The 27192-nt window shown below is 36.7% G+C and overlaps 1 protein-coding gene and 1 long non-coding RNA gene across 6 annotated transcripts in view; one reads left to right on the forward strand and one right to left on the reverse strand.

Moving 5' to 3' along the window:
- MDFIC (MyoD family inhibitor domain containing) overlaps positions 1-27192 on the forward strand; it is a 93751-nt gene that overhangs the window by 61400 nt on the left and 5159 nt on the right. The window contains exons 5-6 of one of the 4 annotated variants that reach the window (XM_070468611.1): positions 3567-3675; positions 3923-5984. The exons of the other annotated variants lie outside the window; for them this stretch is intronic. Coding sequence (XP_070324712.1) covers positions 3567-3675; positions 3923-3962 — 149 coding nt within the window. The 3' untranslated portion in view covers positions 3963-5984. Of the gene's footprint in view, positions 1-3566; positions 3676-3922; positions 5985-27192 lie in introns of those variants that run through there. 4 annotated transcript variants of the gene reach the window in all.
- LOC110134552 (uncharacterized) overlaps positions 1-27192 on the reverse strand; it is a 59512-nt gene that overhangs the window by 29811 nt on the left and 2509 nt on the right. The window contains exons 2-3 of one of the 2 annotated variants that reach the window (XR_011488133.1): positions 10015-10092; positions 2773-2953 (exon numbers count right to left, since the gene is read on the reverse strand). This is a non-coding gene — a long non-coding RNA (uncharacterized lncRNA). The remainder of the gene's footprint in view (positions 1-2772; positions 2954-10014; positions 10093-27192) is intronic. The other variant, XR_002313104.2, reaches the window with a different exon arrangement.

Here is a 27192-nt window from a genome sequence, read left to right on the forward strand (position 1 = left end):
TGCTGTGTAGAATATGTGAATCATGATGAGCAGAAATCTAATGTCTGTGGAATAAAACAATGGCAGAATTTTTTTTTAATTTAAAAAATTTATTTCAGTTTATTAACATATAATTGATTTACAGTGTTGTATTAGTTTCAGGTGTACAGCAAAGAGATTAAACATACATATTCGTTTTTACATTTTTATCTATTATAGGATATTACAAGATATTGAGTATAGTTCTGTGGACTGTATAGAGTAGGTCCTTTTACCTGTTTCTATATAGTGTGCATATCTTAATCCCAATTTCCTAATTTATCCTTCCCCACCTCCTTTCCACTTTCATAAGTTTTTCAAAGTCTGTGAGTCTATATTCTGTAAAGTTAATTTCTATCATTTTCTTAGCTTCCACATAATAAACAATATCATGATATTTGTCTCTCTCTTTCTGACTGACTTCACTTAATATGAGAATCTCTAGGTCCATTTATGTTTCTGTGAATACCATACTTTCATTCTTTTTGCAGCATTATTTTATTATTTTTTATTACTGAGTAATAGTTCTTTGTATATATGTGCAACATCATCTTTATCCATTCACCTGTCAATAGACACTGAGGTTGCTTCCAGGTCTTGGCTACTGTAAATAATTTTGTTAAACAGAGACAGCATTTGGATTTCTGGAGGCCTATATGTGAGAACAGTCAGTCTTGAAGAGGCCTGATTTGTGATACTATTAAAAATGGATAGAAATTATTTTTTTTAAAAAGTTTTAAGTTTACATTGTTAATGCCTATTCATACAGCAAAATGAGCTGTATTTGCTGAAATGGTATTTGCTGAAAACCACAAAAATACCTAATCTTGCCTGGTCTGGCAATGTGCTTTTTTTCTGGATAAACAGTGTTTGTGGTTATGATTTTCGTATTGCACATAAACAACAGTGATAACCCGAGAGGCATTTTTCTGGTTCAGATGATGAAATTAAATGTATAACTATTTCATAGTGTTTCATTAAGGGCTGCTTTGCTGACAGTTTGGAAAACACTGCTATGATGTGAGCCCATTGCTAATACAGAGGTACAGATTGACTCAGCCTTGCAATTGCATCAGTGAGTTGGTGACATCTTTTCATATGTCTTTAATGTGGATTTTTAAGGCTTCAGGACAAGGAGACATGGGTTCCATCAGATTTCTCTCTTTAAGCTATGTTGATTCAGTTATGAAGATTTGTACCATAGATTATTCTATGTATTAATCTACATAACTTTTCTACCTGCTTCATGCTTATGAAGTCATTTAATCCTCCCAACAGCACTGTAATTCTATGAACTGTATGTAATTATTTAGTTATCAATGAGAGAACTGAGGCACACAGACATTAAGTGAACACACCAAACTCAATTAGTGCCTGATAGAAATGAGGTTCAAACCTAGATCATTCTGGCTCCATGGTATATCCTCGACACCACTGTTTTAGTTTGCCTTAAAGTTCTCTGAGGAAAAGGTAATTTACTGGCCTTTCCAACATCACGTGGGCTGTTGATATCATTCCAGCTGTGGATCAGGCAAGGATCTTGTGATTAGTATACATTTGCCTTCTTTAAACTCTTCCAACTAAAATTTTGAAAACAATTTTCACACCTGTGTTCTGTGTCCATTTTCCTTCCCTGCTAGACTGTAAATTCCTGAAGAAGCTTGACTGGGTCTGAGTCGAAATGTTTTTCTTAAATTTACAGTCATGCCCAGTACAATAGCTTCATTGTTTTCCCTGAGTTAATAAGTGATGCAATGTTTTATTCCAAACCACCTCCATGAAACTAGCACTGAAAAGTAAAATATGTGCTCATATTCATTTAAAATATGTTCTTTTAAAAAGCTCCTTTTATGCAATAGAGAGAAAAAAACCCATGTGGAAAAACATTTTATTTGAATATTATTAAATTAGATTCCTACTTGTTTGTATAATTAAATATTCATATATACATTACTTCAATTTCTTGATGGTATCACCCAGGTAGAGACTTTTTAAGACATTTAAGATTCTTGACCTTTGAAATAATTATAGTATAATTTAGAATCATATAATATTCAAATTGCTAAAAGCTTTCATTAGACTCAAGATGATTTTGTCCTTATCATAGGAATAGTAAATCCTAACACATGTGTGCCAACTATAGCTATTATGATTTTGTAAAAACTTAAGTTTCAACAAAGATCCTTTGAGGAGATTTTATACTTTTTAGTGATATTTAACATTTCATAGTGGGCTTCTCTTGTGGCTCAAATGGTTAAAAAAGAAAAAAAAAGAAAAAAATATGCCTGCAGTGTAGGAAACCCAGGTTCAGTCCCTGGATTGGGAAGATCCCCTGGAGAAGGACATGACAACCCACTCCAGTATTGTTGCCTGGAAAATACCACAGGCAAAGGAGCATGTCAGGCTGCTGTCCATAGGGTTACAAAGAGCTGGACATGACTAACACTTTCACTTTCATACTGAAACATAGATTAAGTACTTACAGAGAAATTGCATATCTAGTCCTGGCAGTTCATTGAATATAACTGTTGAACAGGAGAGTCAGGAGCATCATATGCATGACAGTACTGAGGATCGGTCTTATTTTAAATCAGAGAGGCCACACAGCCTCTGTGTGGTCAGAGCACAGACTCTAGAACCAGTCTGCTCAGTTCAAACATTGGCTTTACCAGTGGCCCATGATGTGTCCTTGAGTAGGTCAGTTAACCTCTCTGTACCTCAGTGGCTTACTGTAAAATAGGGATATAATGTCACCTGTATCATAGGATGGTTGGAAGAGTATTTGAGTTGATATTGCATTCAGTTTTAGTTCTAACAGAGCCTGGCCTGGATGAAGTACTTGGATGCTGTTATCATCATCATCATGAAGGAGTACACAGGGAAGGAAGGGTCAGCAGTGTCAGCTTTCTAGACAAGGTAAAGCCTGGATGGAGACCTGAAGGTTAAGAGAAGGTAAGGGAGTTGAAAGAGGCATTCAAAAAGACTGCAGGGGGCTTGTGAAATAAGGTGTTTTGTTCAGAGAACCACTAAGTACTTTGCTGCTGAGGAGTCAAATTAGGAGAGGTGAGACTGGAAGGGATCAGTCCATAGGCAGCCTGGGAAGTCCTGTTCTAATGTAGCCAGATACTTATGATTTCTCTGAAGGGTATCAGTTTATGCCCACTGCATATTTTTTTTTGAAACATTATATTTATTTTCTTTCCATGATACAGAAATTCCATAGTTGCAATTATGTAAATCCAGAATACTACTATAGAGTAAAGTACTGCTATATAGTAAGCATCTGTATTCTGATCACCTGTATGATCTTTCTGTATTTTAGTAGTGAACTATTACTAATAGATAAAATGAGGAATTAGTTATAGACTTGGTGAACTGGGGATGCTAACAAGTTATTCAGGAAAGCTTTGGACATCTATGGATGGACGTCAGCCCAGTCGTCTCCCATTTTACTGGTACCCTCTGCTTGTCTTTAAGCTAGCCTCTGGACTTCTTGCCTTTATGACTCTTCTCTGTCTTGTTTAGACTCTTCTTTCTCCCCTTTTCAGTGTATTTCTCCCTGCACCGTATCATGAGTAGGAAGAGGACAGCCATGACTCTGGGAGGCAGTCTGGGTGGGGCACACAGGCTTCAAAGGAGATGGACACAATTGAGCAGGTCAGTTTGAAAAGCCCACTAGGTGATTCAAATAGGTTCCACCCCCTCCTTCCTTGAGAATCACTGGTAAAAATATCTTTCCTTGACCTCACCACTTCCCCTTCTCTCCTTGCACTTGAAATTGTGCCTTCAACTGCAAGCACACACATTTAATGACATAGCTGACTGACTTTGCCACTTCTCTTCCTTATATTTCTTATAATTTACTTCGCCTTCATGACCTTTCCTTTTTTTTTTTTTTTTTCAGAACTCAAGCATCATCTCCTGATGCCCCAATTTTGGGCTGATTGCTCTTCTTTTGGGTCCCCACAGTGTCTTCCAAATACAAAATGAGGCTGGAGTTTAACTCTTTTTGCACTAAAATGTAATCTCACTGAAGGCAAAGATTTGGTTTTATCCATCTTTTAGCTTCAAGCACAGAGCCTAGTACCTGACTTATCATAACTATTTAGTAAATGATGAAGCAAGTAAGGGACATAAATTGGAGAATGCAGGATGAAGCAAGTAAGGGACATAAATTGGAGAATGCAGGCACTCACTGTCTAACATTTCACAGACGTCATAGTTGATCTCTCAGAAATCACTGCAATCCTCAAGGGAGATTGTATGGGAAGGTTGAGGGGAGTGCAAATGTTTGAACTAAAAGAGGCCAAAAAAAAAAAAACAAACTTCTAGAAGTACTAGTACTTCTAGAAGTACTAGTACTTTAGTGGAAGGATAATAATAGGACTTCATGATCTGACTATAACATTATAATCTGAGCCTCCAGAAACAAATTTTCTGTGACTTTGGCAAGATATATTGCTGTGATCCTCAAAATACTTCATTTGCTTGGATGATGTTTTGTTTTGTTTTCTGCGGCACAGTGCCTTCCATTCCATGTCAGAATAGTTGTGTGGGAGAAAGGTTTAGAATTCTGCTTTCTGATGCAATATTTGCCAGTCCATTGGAAAATAGTATTTTAATAATTTTCTTTTCTCAACCAGCAAGCTAATTGAAACAGTAATACAAAAAGAAGGGTGTGTGGAGAACAGGTATGATCAGAGTTGACTATGTCAAAGTATAAATCATTCTGTACATAAAAATCATTGCTTATTTACTTGAAATATTAAATCAACTGTTCTTAAAAAATTTTAAAAATTATGAAATTATAAGTGGTGTTACTTTAAGGCTGAAAGTAAATATTTAAATACATTTCCTGTTGAGTTTAGGAAAATAGGTTAACTTTGTGATCTATGATCTATAGTAAGTTATATCCATCCATTTGATGAAGAGCAAAGATTTTACAAGGTTCTAAAGTATATAATTTGAGATTTGAAACAGAAACACCTCAAAATCTCAGACCACTTCTTTTATACTAGTTGACACCTGAAAGAAGAGCTAGACAGCTATCCACTGTGTATAGACTCCACCTTTGGTGTTGGGTTTCTGCTCTAAGAATTTGAATTAGCTTAGCACTCACACAGGAGGTGGGTGAGGAGGAAATAAAACAATGGAGATACAGATAGATTGGCCAGGAAGCATTGGGGTGTGGGGTAGCTGAATGAAAGAGGCTATCTAGAAACCCAGTTTAGTGGAAAGTATAATAGGCTAAGTGGAAAGAAGAATTGAATAACCTAATAACCCTATTAATATATCAGGGTTTTAATTTTTTCTTTGATGATGGTAAGTTTAGATGATGTTTTCATTAGGTGAAACAGTAACAGGTAAGTGCAGCAGCCAGGCTTATCGTGGATTATAGTCCATTTCAACCTCATTTTCTTTTGGGTTTCAGGATTGTATCGAGGATTCCTGGCCCAGAACTAGAATAGCAGTCAGATTAATGCATTTAATCATGACTGTCATTCATTGTCTAGTTCAGTTAGTTTGGAAAGGGAACTGAAATTTAGGAAATCATGAAGAATAGCTGAATATAGTTTGAGGCTGACCATGAGATGAATTTTAGACCTGTTCAATTTCAAATAATGACATACAGTCCAAGAACATTTGGAAATATATAACTGGAACTTCAGAGAAGGAGTTAAAAGCAAGCACACTAATTTCTGTTAGTTCTCTTAGAGGAGATATTTGAAACCATGCATCTGGATGGGATTTCTTAAGTAGAGATTTAAGAGCAAAGGTCAGATGGCTGAGAACCGAGTGACTCAGGGATCACTGGAGGCCAGCCAGCTTGGTAGAATGGGAGTGAGGGTTTAGCTTGAGCACTGGGGAGACAATGCCATAGAAAGTTCAGACTTTTCTCTAAAAGTGATGTCAGTGTGGCTATGACACTGATAAGATAGCCTAGGGGAGAGGTCAGAAAGCAAAAAGAGGAAGATGATCTGGCCAAGAGGAGTCGATAAGAAAGGTGAGAGAAGAAACAAACTGGAGAGGGTTGGTGTCCTGGATATGAGGCAATAAATGCTTTGAGTCAAGGGAGAAGCTTGCCCCAGCTATTGTGACACCTCAGTTGGATGAGAATTGAAATGATTCTATTGATTTAACAATGTGGATGTCATTTGGTGGCCTAATTAAGAGCCATTTTTGTAGAGAAGTCAGAATGATACAGGTTGTGAAATGTGATAAAACACACAAATAACAATAGCTCTGGAAAAGCCAATGTCCAAAGACGTTTTAAGATGGAAAAGGTTTGTGTTTATATTTGGACAGAAAGGATCCAGGAGAGAGGGAAAGTTTGAAGATTTAAGAAGGTAATAATGATAACCTTGACAAGCCAGCATATCATTTCTTTAGTAGTCAGATCTAGAGTTCAGGTTATGTAAATACACATCGATTATCAAAGCATGAGAATTGAGCAACCAGAGAAGCATTTACTGAATTATTAATGTAGGTGACTCCACTCTATGGGAGTATCATTGATAATTGCTTTTTAATCATGTCTTCATACCAAGTTGGGCTTTCCTGGTGGCTCAGATGGTAAAGCGTCCGCCCACAATGCGGAAGACCCAGGTTTGATCCCTGGGTTGGGAAGATCCCCTGGAGAAGGAAATGGCAACCCACTCCAGTATTCTTGCCTGGAAAATCCCATGGACAGAGGACCCTGGTAGGCTACAGTCCATGGGGTTGCAAAGAGTCTGACACGACTGAACGACTTCACTTTCTTCACTTTCATACCAAGTTATTCCATAAAAGTTACTCAAAAAGCATCTAACTCAAGTCCCCACTCTCCTTCATTCCAGAAGTATTAATTGCTTTTGAATGGAAGACACTGACCCAGCAGACATTTATGAATCTGAGTTCCAAATTCCTGATTTGTGTTTAGACCACAAGTTGATGGAAATTGATAGCTTCTTATAATTTAGATTGATAAGGCCCTTAATTGAATTTAATTGTAACTTTTACACATAGTATAGGACAGGAAATAGAACATAAACAAGTGACTGAAAGTCACCCAGTCATATCTGACTGTTTGCAACCCCGTGGTCTATACAGTCCATGGAATTCTCTAGGCCAGAATAATGGAGTGGGTAGCTGTTTCCTTCTCCAGGGGATCTTCCCAACCCAGGGATCAAACCCAGGTCTCCTGTACCGCAGGTGGATTCTTTCCCAACTGAACTATCAGGGAAGCCCAAACAAGTAAACACGCAGCTAAAGAGAAGAAAAGTGTGGGAAAGATGAAGTAAGGAAATTACTGCAGAATCCCGTAGCTTAACTTTAAAATGTATTTAAAGTAAATTTGTGTTTTAAGGTGGTCTGGTGGTGGTGGTGGTTTAGTTGCTATAAGTCATGTCAGACTCTTTGCGACTCCATGGACTGTAGCCACCCCCCCCCCTCCCCCCCCCCGCCCCAGGCTTCTCTGTCCATGGGATTTCCCAGGCAAGAATACTGGAGTGGGTAGCCATTTCCTTCTCCGGGGGATCCTCCCAAAGCAGGGATTGAACCTGGGTCTTCTGTGTTGCAGGCAGATTCTTTACTGACTGACCCACCAAGGAGGACCTTAATGTGGTCTACTCTTCACTGAATTACTGTCACAAGCAAAAGCTCTCAAAGTTAAGATCAAAATTCCAACTTCTATAAATTAATTGTGATTGTCTCTTACACAGTGATCATTTTTGGTTTGTGGGCTTTTTGAGAATCTAACAACAGTTATGATTCGCAGGTTTCTAAGGTGGTAACAAACACCTGTTAGGTCTCTTGTTATTCCTGAAGATAACAAAAGACCCCAGATACCTTCAGATGTCTTATTCTAAAATGAAATATCTCTAAGACCTAAACAGTAAAGCAGGGCATAGGTTATGGAGGGACCTAATGAACCATTTTAAGGATTTTGATTTTGGTTTGAGCAGATGATGGACATGATCTGACTCACCATTTTTAGGCGTCACCTGTCTGTCATGCCGAGTGTAGACTACAGGTACACAGTGGCCAAAGAAGGAGGGCCTGGGGGCCTGCTGTGTGACTCTTGGAGTAATTCAGATGAGAGACGACAGGGTTGGATCAGAGTGGTAATAGTAAGATAGTGTTGTATATGAATGTATTTTGAAGGCAGAGTAAGATTTATTGAAGGGTGATATTTCAGTGTGAGAGAAAGACGAGGGTTAAGGATGGCTCTGGGTTATTTGGTCTGAGCAGTTGAATGTATGGGGTTACCATTAATAGAGGTGGGAAGAACAGGGTTTGGTTTTGAACAATTTGAGATGCCCATTTTCTTTCCAAGGGGTACAGTGAAATAAGCAGTTGGGTAGAGGAGTTTGAAGATGAGAGGAAAGATCTGCACCCTGAGCTGTTCTGTGAGTCATCAGAGTACAGAATGTTCAGTGGATGGGATCCCCTGGGATTGTGGTTCTCAATCCTGAGTATTGAGTAAGCACCTGGGTATCTGAAGTAAGAACTTCTGGACGAAGGGAGTACAATGTCAAATATCTTTCTGGGCACAGACCCCAGAGAACCTAACTCAAGTGGAGTGGGGCCAAGGCATTAGTACCCTTTAGAACAGGAGTCCCCAGCCTCCAGGATCTAATGCCTAATAATCTGAGGTGGAAATGATGTAATAATAACAGAAATAAAGTGCACAATAAATGTAACGTGCTGAAACCACCTCCCCACACACACACCAGTCCATGGAAAAACCTGCCTTCCACAAAACCAGTCTCTGGTGCCAAAAAGGTTAGTGACCACTGCTATAGAAGTTCTCCACAAGACTCCAACAAACATGCATGCAGGGTTAAGAACTACTGGACAGGAAGTAAAGTCGATTAGTGATCCAAGAACTGAGCTCTAGACCAGTTCAATAAGTCAGAAAATGAACAGACACTATGAAAAAAAATGGGATGAGTAGTCAATGATGGAGGAGGAAACAATAAAGACTGTGTTTCAAGTTGGGGGGAGTGGTCATGTGTCAAATAGCAACTGAAAAGGCCAGCGAGATGAATAAGAAGTGACCATTGACATTGTCCTCTGAAGATCATTGGTGACCTTCATACTTTCGGTGTGTGATGGGAACAAAAGTCTGACTGAAGTGGTAGAGAAAATTAAAGATGGCACAGCTAGGCTACTCTCTTCAAGGGGTTTTCCTAAAAGAGAATAGTAAAAAGGCTGTGAGCTAAAAGAGAATATTTTTAGAGATGGGATATGTTGAGTTTTGTTGGTAATGAACTGGTAGAGAAGTAGCTGGTGAATGATGCAGGACTAGGATGCCCTTGAGTCACTGAAGCAGAAGAGACCAATTAGAAGGCACCCCATCTGTAGTTACTGATATCTGTATCTACATCTCATCCCTCTCTGATTTTAGATCATTACCAGAAAGTGGCCAGCCATATTTTGAGATTATCTTTCACATTGCCTTCTTTGGTAGGTTCATACACTAAGCACTTTCTATTTATTTAACTGGTGATCTTTCAAATGACCAGTAGGATTTGACATGGTAGATTTACAGTTTTTCAAACCTTCCATCTAAAACTGTCTCATCATTTGCAATGATGTAAAATATGCTAGAAGTTTCCATTCATTTTAGAAGGACTTCAAAAAAAATTATCTCATAGTTATAATAATAGCACTAGACACTGCATAATACTACAATTCTCAAAGGAAGAAATTTTGGGGAAGAGATACAGAATGTGCAGGATGTTTGGAATCTTCTGACGAAAACTGGTTGATGACTCATAAGTCTTGTAGTTTGTGAAGTATATACACAAGAAAAATATGATACTAATTTGTCTTCAAATATTTGAGGTGACCACCTACAGGAATACTTTTATCTTAGATGCTCAGGATAAATCAAAACATTGTCCTTATGTTTTGTGCTTCACATTAGCCTAAATTTTACCACCTTAACAAAAAGTATTTTTCACCTTTTAAAAAATTAGTTCCATTTTTTAAGGATAGAATTAAATGATTTACCTCATCTGATGAACTGAAGAAAATACTGTTGGATAATTTGTATCTCAGTTCATGCCATGTAGTCTGCCTATTGACAATCTAGAAGAGAAAATTCAAAAATTTTAAGACTAAATAGTTTTAAAGACAAAGGAAAGTGAACAATTTTGATAATAGTATATTTTATAGTATTATCTACAGATACTGTATCTTATTGTTCTCTTTGGTGCTGTTATAATTTTTTTTCTTTTTTCCTAGTGCTTTGTTACTAGGTTTTTTTCTTCAGTTGCTTCCTTTGGGTGTGTGCCCCACCATACTCCCTCTACACTTAGAAGATCTAGTGTTTTATTAGCTAAATAGACACTCAAGTGTTTATGAGTTGAGAATTGTAATATTGGAGGGAAATTTGAACAAAGAATTTTTGAAAAAGGAGTCTTAAGGAACAGGAGCATGTCTAGAAGTATGTCTGTTTTGTGCACTCATCAGAGAAGCTTCATCTTTAAAGATCTGGTCTGCAAGTCCAGAATTTTGATTGTCTCATTTTGGTTATTTCTCCAAAGCACACTTTCTGTACCTCTGTCCACCTGTCTATTGATCTCTCAACACCCTGCTCTCTTATTTTTCTTTGTTTCCCTCCTGACTCATTTTATTCCCTTTGCATGATTTCATTCAACAATTTATTGCAGTTTAGAGGAACTCAAATGCCAATAATTCATGACATTTTCAATAATAATTCTTGAATACTCTTTTCAGATAGTTTTATTCTTAGTTTGTATGTTTGCAAGATATGACTCCAAATTCTCTTAAGACCCAAGACTAACAATGATTTTTTTCTAGGTTGAATTAGATTCTTTCAGTTGATTATTTTCAGAGTATATAGTTACATTGCTATTTGATTTTTTTAAATTGCATTCTTAAATGATGCTGCCTGAATCTTAAAACTAATTGAGGTAACACTGAAATATTAGTTTCTCTTAGAAGTTTTCTCAGTAATTTTTAATACTTACATATACTATTATCATAGTTTTGAGGACCTTTTATATTTATTTGTATAAACCTCAACTAGTATAGTATGAAACAGGATAGAGGGGAGCTCGTGGTATAAAGTTGCCATATTTCTGAAAAAAACTTGTAAGATGGAAAGTTTCAGTTGAATACATAATGAAGCTATTTGAAAAATGTGCTTAAGATCCTCCAGTTCAGAAGTTTTTAGCTTTGGGAAGAACCTATGACATTGATGGGGGGCGGGGGGCAGTTGGGGAGTAACCTTTATGTCAGTAACCTTTAAACTTTGAAGAAAATTCTAAATTTTACTTAATTATAGATGAAAGCAATAAACAAGTTTATGGTTATTTCAGAAATCATGAAGTATTAGTTATGTTAACCACTACTTTAAAATTGTAGTACTTATCAGATCATCTCTAGGTCTTGTTTTTAATATGTTAAAGAAGAAGTACTTATCATAATATTAAAAGCTGAGGTATAATAAATAACTGTTTCAACATAACTGGTTTCCATTGAAATCTTTTGTATTTCATTTTACACATTTAAAAACATTTTGTCTCCATGACATTGCAAATAAATAAGAATCCCTGCGCTAGTGCCCTTTGCATCCTAAGCATTCTTTGTAGTATAAATTTTTTTTATACTACTTTTATACTACAAGTAACATGCTTGTTTTGTACACTTACATTTCTGTGTGCATGTTGTATAAGACAGGGAACACATTTTTGTGAATAACTTTTTAATTTTTGCTCATATTAATTTAAGATATATCCAAATTTCTACTTTAAAAATTATATTAAAAACTAAATTCTTAAGTAACTGTTGTAGTTGTTTACATTTTAGTGATATTCTTTTACCAAGGCATTGTCAGCAATACCAGGGCATGGAGAAAATTAACTTTGTGGTTTTTTTTCTGCTACCGATTCAGTAATTTTAATGTAATGCTCCATAAATAGGAATGGGAGAAAACAGAGGAAAGAATCAAAGTCAACAATCTGGTGGACAGTGTGTTTCAGATTAATATTCTGAAAGGATTTTAATTTATAGGCAGCATAGTGTGGCCTCAGGCCCCCTTCCCAGCACAGATTCTTGATAACTTGTAAGGTCTTCCCTACTACTTGCACACTTGACTGAAGGGAAAACGGAAGATGTAGACATCTATCAAGTGGATATAGGAAGCAATTAGAAGAAAATAAAAGAATAATTAATAAACAGTTTGCTCAAGGAAACTAATCAAAGTTCCAATTTTGAAGGGGAAAATTCATACAAATAAATCGTAGTTGTCTCCTAAAGATTGAGAAATCCAAGAGTTTGGGGGAGATGTGCAGATAATTGAAAAAAAAAAGATCAAAACGGGCTTATATCCTATGGCATATTAAACCTGCTTAAATTTCTACTCTGACTTCTCTTGGGAAATCAAATTGGAGAAACCAGACCTCTTGGGGAATAACATCCCTATACATAACATATTTAAATTTGACACTAGAAGTTAAGTTTATTTTTTCCTAATAATTATGTTCAATGAGGAATGCAGAAATTGCATTTTGGAATAACAGAAGAGTAGTTATTGTAGAAAGAATTTTTCAACATCTATGGTAGCTATCTACCATAGAAGGGTAGTCCACGCACTCTATGTGTTCTGTAGAGTAGAGTGAAAGGAGGAGAACCAAAAGGAAGCTTTGCCTCAGGGCCTACAGATGAGCTTCATCAAGTCAGCAGGTCTGCTGTGTTCCCAGGCTTGTGTACTGAATTCTGTACAGCCGTCCTATTTTAGTCTTTAACCTAGTACCTTTGGTTACTATTGTTACTTTATAATATAGTTAGAAATAAATATGAACTAAATATGAACATACTAGCTCTCGAACCCCAGTTGACCATTTTATAATTATATATATGAGTATATATGCAATGATAATATATATACTAGTATTTTATATAAAATATAATCTATTATATATATTAAATACATACTTTAATGTAATACTATATTATATAATGTAAATATAAAATATTTAAATATATTCTATTTATATATATCTGGAATATATATGTTTGTTTATATTTGGATCTCTTGACAAATCTCCTAATTTCAGACTCTGTTATTCTCTCATACTTGCCTTTCAGAACCCCAAGTCTAGATTGTCTGTCTTTTTATCTTCTCTCCATACCAAGGAGCTGAGTAGTACTCACAAAGCCTTGATAGTCATAAAAACTGCTGTAAACACCCAGGTGTGTCTCGGGTCTCTCTTTGATTCACACATTCCCTCAGGTACCTGGATACGGCAGCAAACTGCAGAGCCACCCTGTCCCACTTTCCACAACGACTGTCTCATTCCGTTGCTACTCTTCCCACATAGTTCTCTGAAACTCTCCCTCTGCATGGGAAGAAGAGTCTGTCTGTGTTTCTGCTCTCTTGTCAGTCTCCTCTGCTACTCACCTTACCCAGGCCTTTCCTTAAATGCGGTCATTCCGTCACATCTCTCCATCTCTTCTGTTTTCATTCTGGACATTCTCCCTGGGCAACTTGATTTTATTCACTCTTAAGAATTACAGCTACCATATACACAATTATACACATATACACATTACATATACCATATACACAATGGAATATTACTCAGCCATTAAAAAGAATTCATTTGAATCAGTTCTAATGAGATGGATGAAACTGGAGCCCATTATACAGAGTGAAGTAAGCCAGAAAGATAAAGACCAATACTGTATACTAACACATATATATGGAATTTAAACAGATGGTAATGATAACCCTATATGCAAAACAGAAAAAGAGACACAGATATACAGAACAGACTTTTGGACTCTGTGGGAGAAGGCGAGGGTGGGATGATCTGAGAGAACAGCACTGAAACAAGTATATTATCAAGGGTGAAACAGATCACCAGCCCAGGTTGGATGCATGAGACAAGTGCTCGGGGCTGGTGCACTGGGAAGACCCAGAGGGATGGGATGGGGAGGGAGGTGGGAGGGAGGATCGGGATGGGGAACACATGTAAATCCATGGCTGATTCATGTCAATGTATGGCAAAAACCACTACAATATTGTAAAGTAACTAGCCTCCAACTAATAAAAATAAATGGAAAAAAAAAAATTACAACTACCAGCTCTGACCATCTCCCAAGTTCTAGATCAGTGTTTCAGCCACCTCTTGGGCATCTGCCTTTCAGTGTCCTCAGATTTAACTTGTGTTACATTCAAAATATTTTAAAGTGAACTATCTCTGTGTTTTTCTCAGTAAATGGCTCCAGAGCCAGGAAGTCACACTTGACTCTTCTTCTTGTTACTGCCTCCTAGAGCGTCTTATCAACTCCTTCTGATCTTACCTTCTCATTCCTCACAGTCATCCTGCCTGACCCCACTGACACTATATTACTACCACAGATGCTGTCCCTGCCTCTCCATTTTTGAAATGGAAAATTTAAACTTTCTACCTGGTTTTCCTGCTCCAACAATAGACAGCGACTTATCTCTAAAACGATCACATTCTTGCCTCTGTTTCTTTACATAGCCTCCCCACTACCTGGATCCACCTTTGCTTTCTCTCCACCTAACATGCCCTCTGACCATCCGCCCCTGGGACTTAGCCAACTTAGACTCAACTTGTATTCAGCACCAGTTAACTTTCTGCTCTGCTTTGACTGCTTAACTTTGACTGCTCTGCTTAACACTGCTTTGTGTTAAACCTAGCAGTACCTTTGGTCCAGGCTAAGACAAGACCCTGAGCTAGACTTTGGAATCTATTGTCTATAGATAATAGTATATTATATCATCATAGGAACTTAGTGTTTGAAAAGAATTTGGAGATCATTCCCCGCCTCACTGTACGCATATGGACACTGAGTGAAATACTTGTTCAAGGTTGTGTCACAGAACCTAATAGTGACAGTTAAGTCTGTCAACTGATTGGAAGACAGGCTTTCATTTTCCAGATCCTAATAAACAGGATGATGCTTAGCTGTGCTACTCCTGAAGATAGCAAAGTAATTATAAAATGAAACATCTTTGCTTCTATGCCCCCAAGAATGTCATTTCCTGTAGCTAGAAGCCTACTCAAAACCAAACATACAAACAGCAACAACCACCACAGACACAGCACTTCTTTTGGTAGTTCTGGCATTTACTGCCTGAACTGTCATAGTAGGAATGGGCTGTGGTGCAGGAAAACCTCAACTAGGGAGTGGCCGTGATGAGGTGCAGAGGATTAGGAAGTAACTACGTGCTGAAAAGAGAATTTTTATATTCTTTTGTACAATTTAAAGTGTTATAAAAAGGCTGCAGATTTTTTTTTTAATTAGAAAACTAGGCTTATCTACTCTTGTCAATTAGAGAGTATCGCAAACAATGTGATCATAGATTTTTCTTGGCTCTGGAGTTGTTTATACACTAAATTAAGGTAGAAGTATTTATACCTTATGATTTCAGTGTTCTGCTGCCCTGTTCCTCTTTGACTTGTGTTGGTGTTTTTAAAAAAAAAATTCAGATGATATTGAGAGATAACATGGGTGGAGAGAGCGCACGATGTGGGAGGAGGAACAATGCCATCATTGATTCACAAATTAATTCCATAAATAACAGGATTCACCTCCTGCGCACAGCTTTGACATGTGCTTCGGTGTCTCATTTTGCCTGAACGTGTTACACTTCTTGTTCCCCTTCACCTTGCCTGCAGTGTCTGTTGGACTGCTGTGCCTCTGGTGGGGGCCTGGCTTCGCTGTCAGGTCTGGGAGCACACCCTGGGCCTTCAGTGAGGCTCACCCTGCCCGTGTGAGGCCTGCGTGTCCTGCTGGGATGCTGCCCTGCCTCCATAGGGGCTGCTGGGGCCCCTCGGCCCTTTGGACCCTTGTTAAGGAGCACTCAAGTTGCTGAAGTGTTGTTGTGTCTGGCCCCAGTCCTGCGGATGTTGTCAGCGTCCCCCTAGTGTGTTCGTTTACTCCCACACTGCCACAAAAACCTCACATCACATAGCCAACCCTGGGGGTTCTCGAATAGCCACTGATACTAGCCTACAAATATTCCAGATGGGGAGTACTGATTCCAGATGGTGACATAGACCATCCTGAACTCACCTCCTCCCAAAGACATACCAAATGTATAACTCAAGAAGATAAAAGTTCCTCTTTACAAAGGACCTTGGAGACTTGAGGTTTGGAAGCTGAACAACTTCTAAATATTAGGCAAATGAGAAAAAAAACCTGTATCAAAGCAGTTAAGTGGGGCTGAGACAAAATCTTGGTGTAGTGACCCACAACCAGAGGAAACTCAAAACCTGGAGCTTCTCCCTGAGGGTAGGGGGTTTAAACTTCATATCAGAGGCTTTTAAGACCTGCAGAGAGATAAGTTCCCAAAACATCTAAGGTTTGAATGATACTCTCCTTGCATGAGATCCACACAGTTACAGTGACTGAAAAATAGCTCTTAAAGGCCTTGCTTGCTTTGACTCACCTGTCACTGGTGCAAAGACAACCAACTGAGAGGTGCCAGACAATATGTGAACGAGACCTATTTGCGTAACTTTAAATGCCAACCCGAGGGACAAGCATTTAACACACACACATCTAGGACCTACTGGATTTCTCTCTGGGCACAGAGGCTGGCGGGCACCATCTCTGTGTTCCCCACCCTCCAGCTCACCAGTACCTCCCACTAAGGGAACTTGTACCTTCTCTGGGGCTTTTCCTGGTGGCTCAGATGCTGAAGAATCTGCCTGCAGTGTTGGAAAACCAGGTTCAAACCCTGAATTGGGAAGATACCCTGGAGAAGGAAATGTCTACCCACTCCAATATTCTTGCTTGGAGAATTCCATGGACAGAGGAGCCTGGTGGAGTATTCATGTCACAAAGACTTGGACATGATTGAGCACCTTGATTCTTATGAGTGCTCCCCAGAGTTATCTGTATATCCCCTGCCTCTGATAGCCACCAGGACTACTACAGCATACTACCTCACGCCAGTCAGAATGACCCTCATTAAAAAGTCTACAAATGCTGGAGAGTGTGGAGAGAAAAAGGAACCCTCCTATACTGTTGGTGGGAATGTAAATTGTTGCAGCCACTATGGAAAACATATGGAGGTTCCTCAAAGAAACTAAAAGTTGAATTGCCATATGATCTAGCAGTCCCACTCCTGGGCATATACCCAGACAAGACTATAATTTGAAAAGATTACTTGCACTCCTGTGTTCATAGCAGCATTATTTACAGCAGCCAAGACATAGAAACAACCCAAATGTCCATCAACAAAAGATGTGGTTCATATATACAGTGGAATACTACTCAGCCATAAAGAAGAATGAAACAGTGCCATTTGCAGCAACATGGATGGACCTAGAGATTATTATACTAAAGGAAGTCAGAAAGACAAACACAATATCACTTATATGTAAACTCTAGAATTCTATACAAATAAAAATATCCATGAAACAAAAACAGACTCACAGACATAGAGAACAGACTTGTGGTTTTCAGGGGGGTGAGGTGAGGTAGGAAAGAAAAGGAATGGGAGTTAGCAGAGGCAGTCCTACGTATAAGATGGATAAACAATGAGGTCCTATTGTATAGCACAGGGAACTATATTCAATATCCTGTGACAAACCATAATGGAAAAGAATATGAAAAATAGTATATATAGTTGTATAACTGAATCACTTTGCTGTACACAAATTAACACATTGTAAATCAACTATATATATATATTAAAAAACTGGAATATTCATAAATGCGCAATGATTAAACAACATGCTATTGAATAACCAGTGGGCCAAAGAAGAAATCAAAAGAGAAATAAAATACCTTGAGACAAATGAAAAGGAAATACAACATACCAAATTTATGGGACAAAGCAAAAGCAGTTCTATGTGGAAAGTATATACTAATAAATGCCTACCTCAAGAAATAAGAAAAATCTCAAACAGCTTAATTTATACTGCAAGGAACTAGAAAAATAAGAACAAAGTCTAAAGTTAGTAGAAGGAAGAAAACTACAAAAATCAGAGTGGAAATAAGTGAAATAGATAGACTCACCAAGAGAGATGACTCAGAATCAGAAAAGGAAAAGTAAACATTATAAATGATACCACATAAAGGAACATAGGATTCTATGAACAATTATTTTCCAACAAATAGACAACTTGGATAAATTTCTAGAAACATGCAGCTTACTAAGATTGAATCAGGAAGAAATAGAAAATCCAAAAAAACCCTATTTTTAGGAAGGAGATTGAATCAGTAACGAAAATTTAAAAAAAAAAAATCCTTCAAATAAACAAAAGTTAGAACTAGATGGCTTTATTGGTGAATTCTTCCAGACTTTTAAATAAGAATGAATACCAGTCCTTCTCAAACTCTTCCAGAAAATAGAAGAGGAGGGAATACTTGCACATTTTTATGAGACCAGCATTACTCTGATACCAAAAATAAACAAAGATACCACACACACACACACACACACACACACACAAATTATAGGACACTATCCTTGATGAACAAAGATGCAAACATCCTTGAAAAAACATTAGCTAACTGAATTCAATACATCAAAAGGATCTTACTCCATGATCAACTGGGGTTTATTCCAGGGATGCAAGTATGTGATTCAGCATCCACAATTCAATCAGTGTGATATACTACATTAACAAAATGGAGGATAAAAATCATGATCATTTCAATAGATGTAGAAAAAATATTGGACAACAGTCAACATCTTTTGTGATAAAAATTCTCAAAAAAGTAGGCATAGAGGAAGCATACCTAAATATAATACAGGCCATATATGATATGCCCACCATTAACATATTCAACAGTAAAAGCTGAAAGGGTTTCATCTGGGATTGGGAGCAAAACAAGGATGCCTATTCTCACCACTTTTATTCAGGATAGTACTGGAAGCCCTAGACAGAGCAATTAGGCAAGAAAAAGTAGACATTCAATTTAGAAGCATAAATGTCTCTGTTTGCAGATGACATGATCTTATGGATGTATAGAAAACCATGTATAGACACTTCCAAAAACTGTTAGATCTAATCATTGAAGTCAATAAAGTTGTATTCAGTATTAATATTAAAATATCTGTTCCATTTCTGTACACTAATAATAATCTATCAAACTTAATCCCATTTATAACTATATCAAAATGAATACCCAGGAATAAATTTAACCAAAGAAATGAAAGACCTCTATAGTGAACACTATAAGACATTGATGAAAGGAATTGAAGAAAAATCAATGAGAAGATATTTGTGCTCATGGATTAGCACAAATCCATAATATTAAAATGTCTATACTATCCAAAGCAATATACAGATTCAGTGCAATCCCTATCAAAATGCCAATGGCATTTTCCGCAGAAAAAGAACAAGCGATTCTGAAATGTGTATGGAACTACAAAAGATCCAGAATAATCAAAGCAATCTTGAGAAAGGAACAAAACCAGGAAATCATGTGCTCTGATTCTGACTATAATACAAAATTATAATACAAAGCAGTATGGTATTGGCATAAAAACAGACACATTAACCAATGGAACAGAAAAGAGAGCTCAGAAATAAGCCCACAGATATATGGTCCATTAATTTATGACAAAGGAAAGAAGAATATACAATAGGGGAAGGACAGACACTAATAAATGATGCTGTGAAAACTGGATAGCCTTGTTCAAAAGAATGAAACTGGTTATATCAAAAGATAAACCACTATCTTGTACCATAGACAAAAATTATTATAAGACTGAAGACTTGAATTTAAGGCCTGAATAAAGCATAGGTAGTCAGATCCTTGACACAGGTCTTGGTGATGACTTTTTGGATTTGATCCAGAAATCAAAGTTGTTGCATTTAAAGCAAAAATAAACAAGTAAGGGTACTTCAGACTAAAAAGTTTATTCAAGACAAAGGAAACCAGTGACAAAATGAAAAGGCAGTCTACTAAATGGGAGAAAGTATATGCAAATTTGGATTAATTTCCAAAGTATATAAATAATTCCTATAGCTTAATAGCAAAGAAACAATCTGATTTAAACACTACAATGAGATATCACTTCACACCTGTTAGAATGACTGTTTTCTAAAAGACAAGAAATAAGTGCTGGTAAGATTGTGGAGAAAAGGAAAACCTTGTACACTGTAGAAGAGAATGTAAATTGGTAGTCACTATGGAAAACAGTATGGAGATTTCTCAGAAAATTAAAATCGAATGACCATGTGATCCAGCAATTCCACTTCCACATATTCATCTGAAGAAAATAAAAACACTAATTCAAAAAGGTACCCCAGTGTTCATTTCAGCATTATTTACAATAGCCAAGATATGGAAACAATCTTAAGTGTCTACTGATTGATCAATGGTTAAAGAATATATGGTGTATATTATACCATGGAATATTATTCAGCCATTAAAAAGAAGGAAATCTTGCCATTTGCAACAACATGGATGGGCCTTCAGAGCATTATGCTAAGTGAAATAAATCAGACAAAGACAAAATATCATTATGATCTTATATGTGGCATCTTAACAACAACTATAGATGAAAGGACCAGGTTGCTGGTGGCCAGAGCCTGGAGGTGGGGAGGGGGGCGGCGGACAAAATGGTTGTAGGATGTCAAAAGCTATAAATTTTCCATTATGAAATAAATAAGTTGTGTGGATTGACTATAATTAGTAATACTGTATTACATATTTGAAAGTTTCTCTGAAAGAAAAAATGTGTAATTATATACAATGATGGATGTTCCTTTTGCAGCATATACAAATATGTACACCCGAAACTAATATACTATATGTAAACTATACATCAATAAAAATGAATAAATAGAATCCCATATGGCAAAAGTATTATTTTACTGTTTACTGTTTATATTATTATTACCACCATCACCTTTTACATGATAACCCATGTAGGATACCTACATGGCTTAAAAAAAAATGCTGATTCTTTTTCATTATATACTTTGGCACAATATTTAAATAAGCACAAATCAGAAAATGTGAGGCTGAAAGGTAAATTGTAAAATAAACACAGTGGCAAAAATAAAAATGGGAAAATATTAAGCTTTTGGGAGAGATTTCTTACATCATTTTTATACAAATATATATTTTCTTATACTTATTTTTTGTCCTAAGCATAGATAATATCATGACCAACTTTAGCAGACTGTTTATGTAGTGATTCTTTCTAGGAAAATGCTTTTAAGATCTAAAGTAGATTTTGTTATCCAAAAGTTAAAGTCAACCTTCCTACTAATTAAACTTTTTGGATTAGAGATATTTCAACTGGCCAACTAATAAAGTCAGCACTGAGTAGGTTCAAGTATGGTTTTACTGTCTTTGCTTTCTAGCTTCTTGAGAAAATAAATGGATAATAGTTTAAATATGGGAAAAGATTATTATTTTTAAATCTCCTGCTGTAGCCAAACACACAAGATTGACTAAATCTTTCCAGGCAGATTTCTGCTCCACTCTTCTGCAAATTCTCTTAGAATTGCCTTCTTGAGTCTTTTTAAGTATTTGAACTAAGAACAGAGCCTTTAATAAACCTCCTTAGGTTAAAATAGAATGGCTCTATTTTGGTGTGGTAATCAGAGTGAACAATACATTGAAAGGTAGAGGGTTGTAGCCTCTCTGGAATAAATATTGTGCCATCGTCCTCGTTGTTATCACAGTAATAATATTTATTAAGTACTTACATGATAAATTCTTTACTGAGTACTTTGTATACATTGTCTCTTTTAATCCTTATCTTAACCCTTTGAGGACAGTAACTTATTACCAGCAATCAAATATATGATTTTAAATATGTAGAGATTCAGTAAACTAATATAAGTAATACTTGCACCATTGATATTTTTTCACTTTTCTTTTGCTGCCTCACTGCCCGCATACTTTTCTTTTAATGTGTTTTAAATTAAACACTTCTACTAACTCAGCATTTAACTCCCTGGCAGGTTTCTGTCTAAAGCTCCTAGGAAACTTTTTTTGTTTCACTTTTTGTTTCCTTCTTAGACTTTATAAAAGGTGTCTCCAGAAAGGATTACTTGAATCAGGGTTACAGTTAAGTCATGACCAACAATCACTGGATCAAATTTCTCCTGAGAATTAGAAATGTTTTAATCAATCAGCCGCAAATCAAGCAGCAGGATCAACAAAGAAGAGAATGGAAAAGAAAAAACAACTGCTCTCCACTTACTGTAATTTAAAATATGAATGCACTTCCCATAGGAGGAGAAGGGACTCCAGGACTTGGACACGTGTTAGGAAAATGATCAAGGAGTCTCTCTATAGGGTAGGGGAGAATGGGGCTGCTTTTCTTCCAGTTCTTCTGAGTTCATTTAGAGGAAAGATAATAGTAAAGGTTATTGTTCAGTTTCTCTAAGTGTGGTCTTTATGCTGCAGTGGAAAACGTAACTTGCTCTCTTTCTTTTACCTCCTGACCTATCTCACTTTCTTCCCTACTAGGAAAATCTTGACTGTGTTTTGGCTAAGATGCATGGCCGCGCTGGGACAGCAGTGTGCCAGAGGGCTCTGTGTGGGAGGCGACTTCAGGCCAATTTATGCAAGCAGCAGGTCATTCGAGGGCCGTAGGCCAGAATGCCGTGCGTCCTCTGGCTTGAACACACACAGCTCCTTGGAGCTGAGCTACCGTGCCGTCTTAGTAAATATTTCCTGCCCCCACAATCACTTGAAGAGCGGAACTCCCTGGAGATGTCTACATCTCGTCCTTCACAGCTGACTTTTCAGAGGCCAGATACTAACTTAGCCATCCTGGCTGCGATTCAGGATGACCAAAACCCACTTTCAGCCTGCTTTTGGAGTTTATTGAGAAACAGATGCAGCAAAGCAGTATCTAGCCTGCATGGTGAGTCCCCCTCTGTCCTCCCGGGGTGGATGTGAGCCTCAGCAGCTAAAGACATGGAGTCACCTATGGGTGCTCTGACTCTGCTTATAAAGCTAGAGTCAGGTTGGATTGCAGTACAGTTTCCTGAATTACTAATTACACATACTGACTGCTCAGGTTTCAATCTGCATTTGCTCCTTGGCATATCGTTGGCCTGTTGGAAAAAAAATAATGAACCCGTTTCTTTGTATGTACTTTACATGATGGGGACCTGATAAAGTATTTTCAAGCATTTTCAGTCATAGGAAGTGTTATTAGAGATTACTCATGATAAGACGCATACAAACCTGCCTTTGCTCAAAGATGGGTTGTGGGTTATTCTCAGAATTCACTGTCGTTTGCTCTTCCCTGTACTCTGCTGTTTGGTGTCTTTGTTCCAAGAAATTAAAAGCACCTGTCATACCACATCTTAAAAGAAGGAAACTAAAAAAATAGACTTATTTAGAATACAGCTGAGTTTACTGTGCAGAGTTTTCTGATGGCTTTTTGGGTTCCTTTCACTATAACAAATTGCTTTTCTCATATTTGCCTAGTATTTGGGGCCACCAATGATTGGGTAAGTCAATTTGGGATAATTTTATTATTAAACTCACGTATACTTACAAAAATAAATCTTCAGTCTCATTTTAAAGAGAACAAAGAGCCTCAAATCAGTCACAGATATTTCCACCAGTCATCTAAGATACTGTTTAAGGAAGGTTCAGTTGTTACCTTCATGGCCTTGGGAAGCTATAACAGACCCTTACCAGATATGCCAGCTGCATGGGATTTAACATTGATGACCTTCCAGAGGACTGAAAGATTTTGTTTGGATTTATGTCTGCAAGTAATCTGTAATAGTTTTTTTTTGTTGTTTGTTTTTTAAATCAAACACTGTGCCAAATATTTCCTTTTATGCTTTCTTTTTAGCTCCTTGGCTGCTGATTTTTTTCTTTGTTTTCCTAAATTTACAGTAGCTGTCAGTCTTGTGCTGAAGTCTCCTCTCAGTAATACACTGAATTGTGCAATTCTTTTGGGCCCAGTTTGGAAAAGGCATCCTTCCCAGAACCTAGTTGGCTTCTCAAAGGTTAAACGCTTTTGGCAAAAAACTACAAATATGACCGAATAAAACCATAAAAACTAAAAACCACAAGAACAGAAGGAAAAACAATTATTTCTGACAGTGAACTACATGGATGCAAAGGACTCATCTTTTTTAAAGTTTGTTTCTCCATTTGTCTTCTTAGTTTGTTAATTCTTATAATCCTCTCTTTGCTTCAAATAAAACCAACAACTCAATGCCTTTTATGATTTTCCATCCCCCTGGGGATGGGAGGGGTGGTAAACTATAACTGCTATTTCTTCTTAGATTATTTTAACCTTTTCATTACCTCCCGTCACAATCAAACTACACTTTCCAGAACACAACTGGAAAGAAAAATCCTTTTGGCAAGAAATACAGATCAGGTTATTACACTGATTTGATAGGATTTAGGGATTCATTTTTTGGCTTGTTCCTTTTTCGTTGTCATATCTGAGTATTTTTCTACTTATAAAGTACAGAAAATGGATGTGGTTTTGGTAGATGTCTCTATGAATGCACCTTGCTTAATATCACTTTAATCTCTGAAATGAATTTTGAATTGTGGCTTCTTCAGATTTGATTTTTCAAAGCAGCCCAAAGTACTTTGCCAGTAAATTATGCAGGATAGGATAACTATTTTTTAAGTTTTTTTTTAAAGTATTTTTTAAGTTTTAATGTTTACCAAAAAAGCTTATTTTTAAAAAATCTGTCATAACCGTATACTCTACCAGTAGAGTTCCTATTTACTCTCTACATTGCTCCTGTTCATACCTTAATTTTTAAGTTTTAAATTTAGATTACTTTTAATTGAGACACCATCTCTGTCTTGGCTGCCTACCCTCTTTTGTCTGTTTCACCAATGTGTCTGGAAATTTATGAGTTCTCCAAGTCATCAACTTTGCTCTTTCTTGAGGATAACATTTACTATCAAGTCTTCATTAAAACTAAAATTCAGATTCATCTTTAGAAAGAAAGCATGAATCAAAGCTGAAAAAAGATCAGCAAGACAAATCATCAGAAATTAGTTATTTATAACTGACCTCCTCCAGGAAGATGTACGAAATGTTAAAAGTAGTCATTCCCACACCAGCAGCATAGGCTGCTGGATTAGACCATGGGTGATAAAGGGGATCATGTGGGCTCCAATCCTGGCTCTGCTACTTCCTGCCTTTGTGACTTTGAGCAGATCTCCTAAGTTTTCTATAAAATCTATCTGTGGTAAAATGGGGATAATACCATTACTGCTTCTTAGAGATGTTATTTGAATCAAATGAATTAATATTTGTAAAAAGCTTAAAATAGAATTTATTACTAAGTTTCATAAATAAAGTACAAGAGTGGTAAAAATATCTCTTCTAAGATAACACATTTTTTAATTAATAAATGCTTTTTCTTCATTAATGCCAGGCTTCTTCTACATAAAACCACCATTGGTATCCGTTATAGAAATATGTTATTGAACACAATCAAGGAGTGTTTGATCTATTTAGCACTAAGAATTTATTTTTTCATGTTCTTTCTTTACTAAAAATACAAAGTTTAATAGAATTAAATTCTTTGTAGACCTTGTTAGCTACCAATGGAAATTTGGAGAGAATCTGTTCTTGGCTTAGGGCTTCTGATTTTTGTATAACAACTGTCACTACTGTCTAAGATCTGGAACAGATTTTAATTCTCAAATGAATATGTTCTCTGAGCAGCTATGAATGGTTTAGCTGTGACTGTAACCCTCATTCCTCTTCATCTTGAGGGCAGCTGATTTCATATCATTCACATTCAGTCACTCCTTCCAGTCTACTATTGGTTTCCCATCCCGTTCTGTATATCAGAATGGCTGGACTCCCTTATTCTGAATAAGACACTAAAACTTTTTTATTTTATTCTACCACCAAATTTGTTAATAACTCCTCTTCTTTTCACTTACTCATTAGTCAAACTTGTCAGTCTTCCACTTTACTTCCTTAGTCTATCTGATATCTCCATCTAGTATCTCCAGCTAAAGAAAAGATTTGACTGAGTTTCTCTTCATCACTTCAAACTCTCAGTCTAAACATAAACTCATGTGCATCTTATCTCTTAACTTCAAAAAGTCAGTGCTGAGAGAGGACAATCATATTTGACAAAGGACTGATGGATGAATGTCTTCACTACATGAAAAACTTCTACAAGTCAATAAGAAAAACAGGCAATTCAATTGAAAAGTAGGGAAATACATGACACCTGTTTCAAAGAAGAGGAAACATGAATGGCCGAAAGCATGAAAAGATGTTCAAATTTATTAGTAAACAAGTAAATGCAAAGAAAACCACCATGAGATGCCACGAACATGCAACAAATTGGCATATATGAAAATATGACAGTTTCAAAGTGAGGATGTGGAGCAGTGAGCATTCTCATACTTGGTTGTGGGAATATATTTTGGAGCAGTCACTTTAGAAACAAATGCAGTATTACCTAACTTGATTAAATATATGTGCATCCTAGAGCCCAGCAATTCTATTGTCAGTTATTTAGCAAGTTGGCTCTAGGAGACTTGCACAAACCTGTTTCAGGCATTAATGTTTGGAAGAGCAAAACACTGGAAATGACCAGAATACTCCTAAATAGGATGGATAAGTATAATGTAAAACAAGTGAACTTTAACTGCGAGAATCAAGAAAGGTATATCTGAAACATATAATATTGAGAAAAATGTTACTTACAGGAATTTATGTGGTATCATTTCCTTTCTGATAGCTGGTGGGAAGGCCATTCTTTCTCCTTCAAGATAAGTTCACTACATATACTTCAATGTATGATATATTTCATGATTAATCCATAAATAATCTAATGTTCAATAACTGTGCTTAAGGTTCTTCAGTATCAAGTAGTTCTTACGGATTCCCCTCTTAGTCTTGAAATACATGCCATTCCATAGCGGAATACAAGTTAAGGTTGGAAGTGTCCTTAGAATTAGTTAATATGGGTATTTGTTTGAAGACATATTGAATAGAACTGACTTGCCTGCCAGTTAAACACTAATTTCTTAATAGGAATAATAATAAAGTCAGCTGTTTATAATGTTTCAGATATTTTACAAATCATGATGATAACATAATCCTAGATAAACTCTATTGAACTGAGACATATAAGATATCAGGATAAAAGCTTATAGAAGGAATGTAGAAAGAGGGAAAGTAGAGGCTCTCTAGAAACCCAGGACTTCCCAAGGCTATGGACTTGGATCCATGGA

This window comes from Odocoileus virginianus, chromosome 1 (genome assembly GCF_023699985.2).
Source record: "Odocoileus virginianus isolate 20LAN1187 ecotype Illinois chromosome 1, Ovbor_1.2, whole genome shotgun sequence".
Taxonomy (NCBI): Eukaryota; Metazoa; Chordata; class Mammalia; order Artiodactyla; family Cervidae; genus Odocoileus; species Odocoileus virginianus.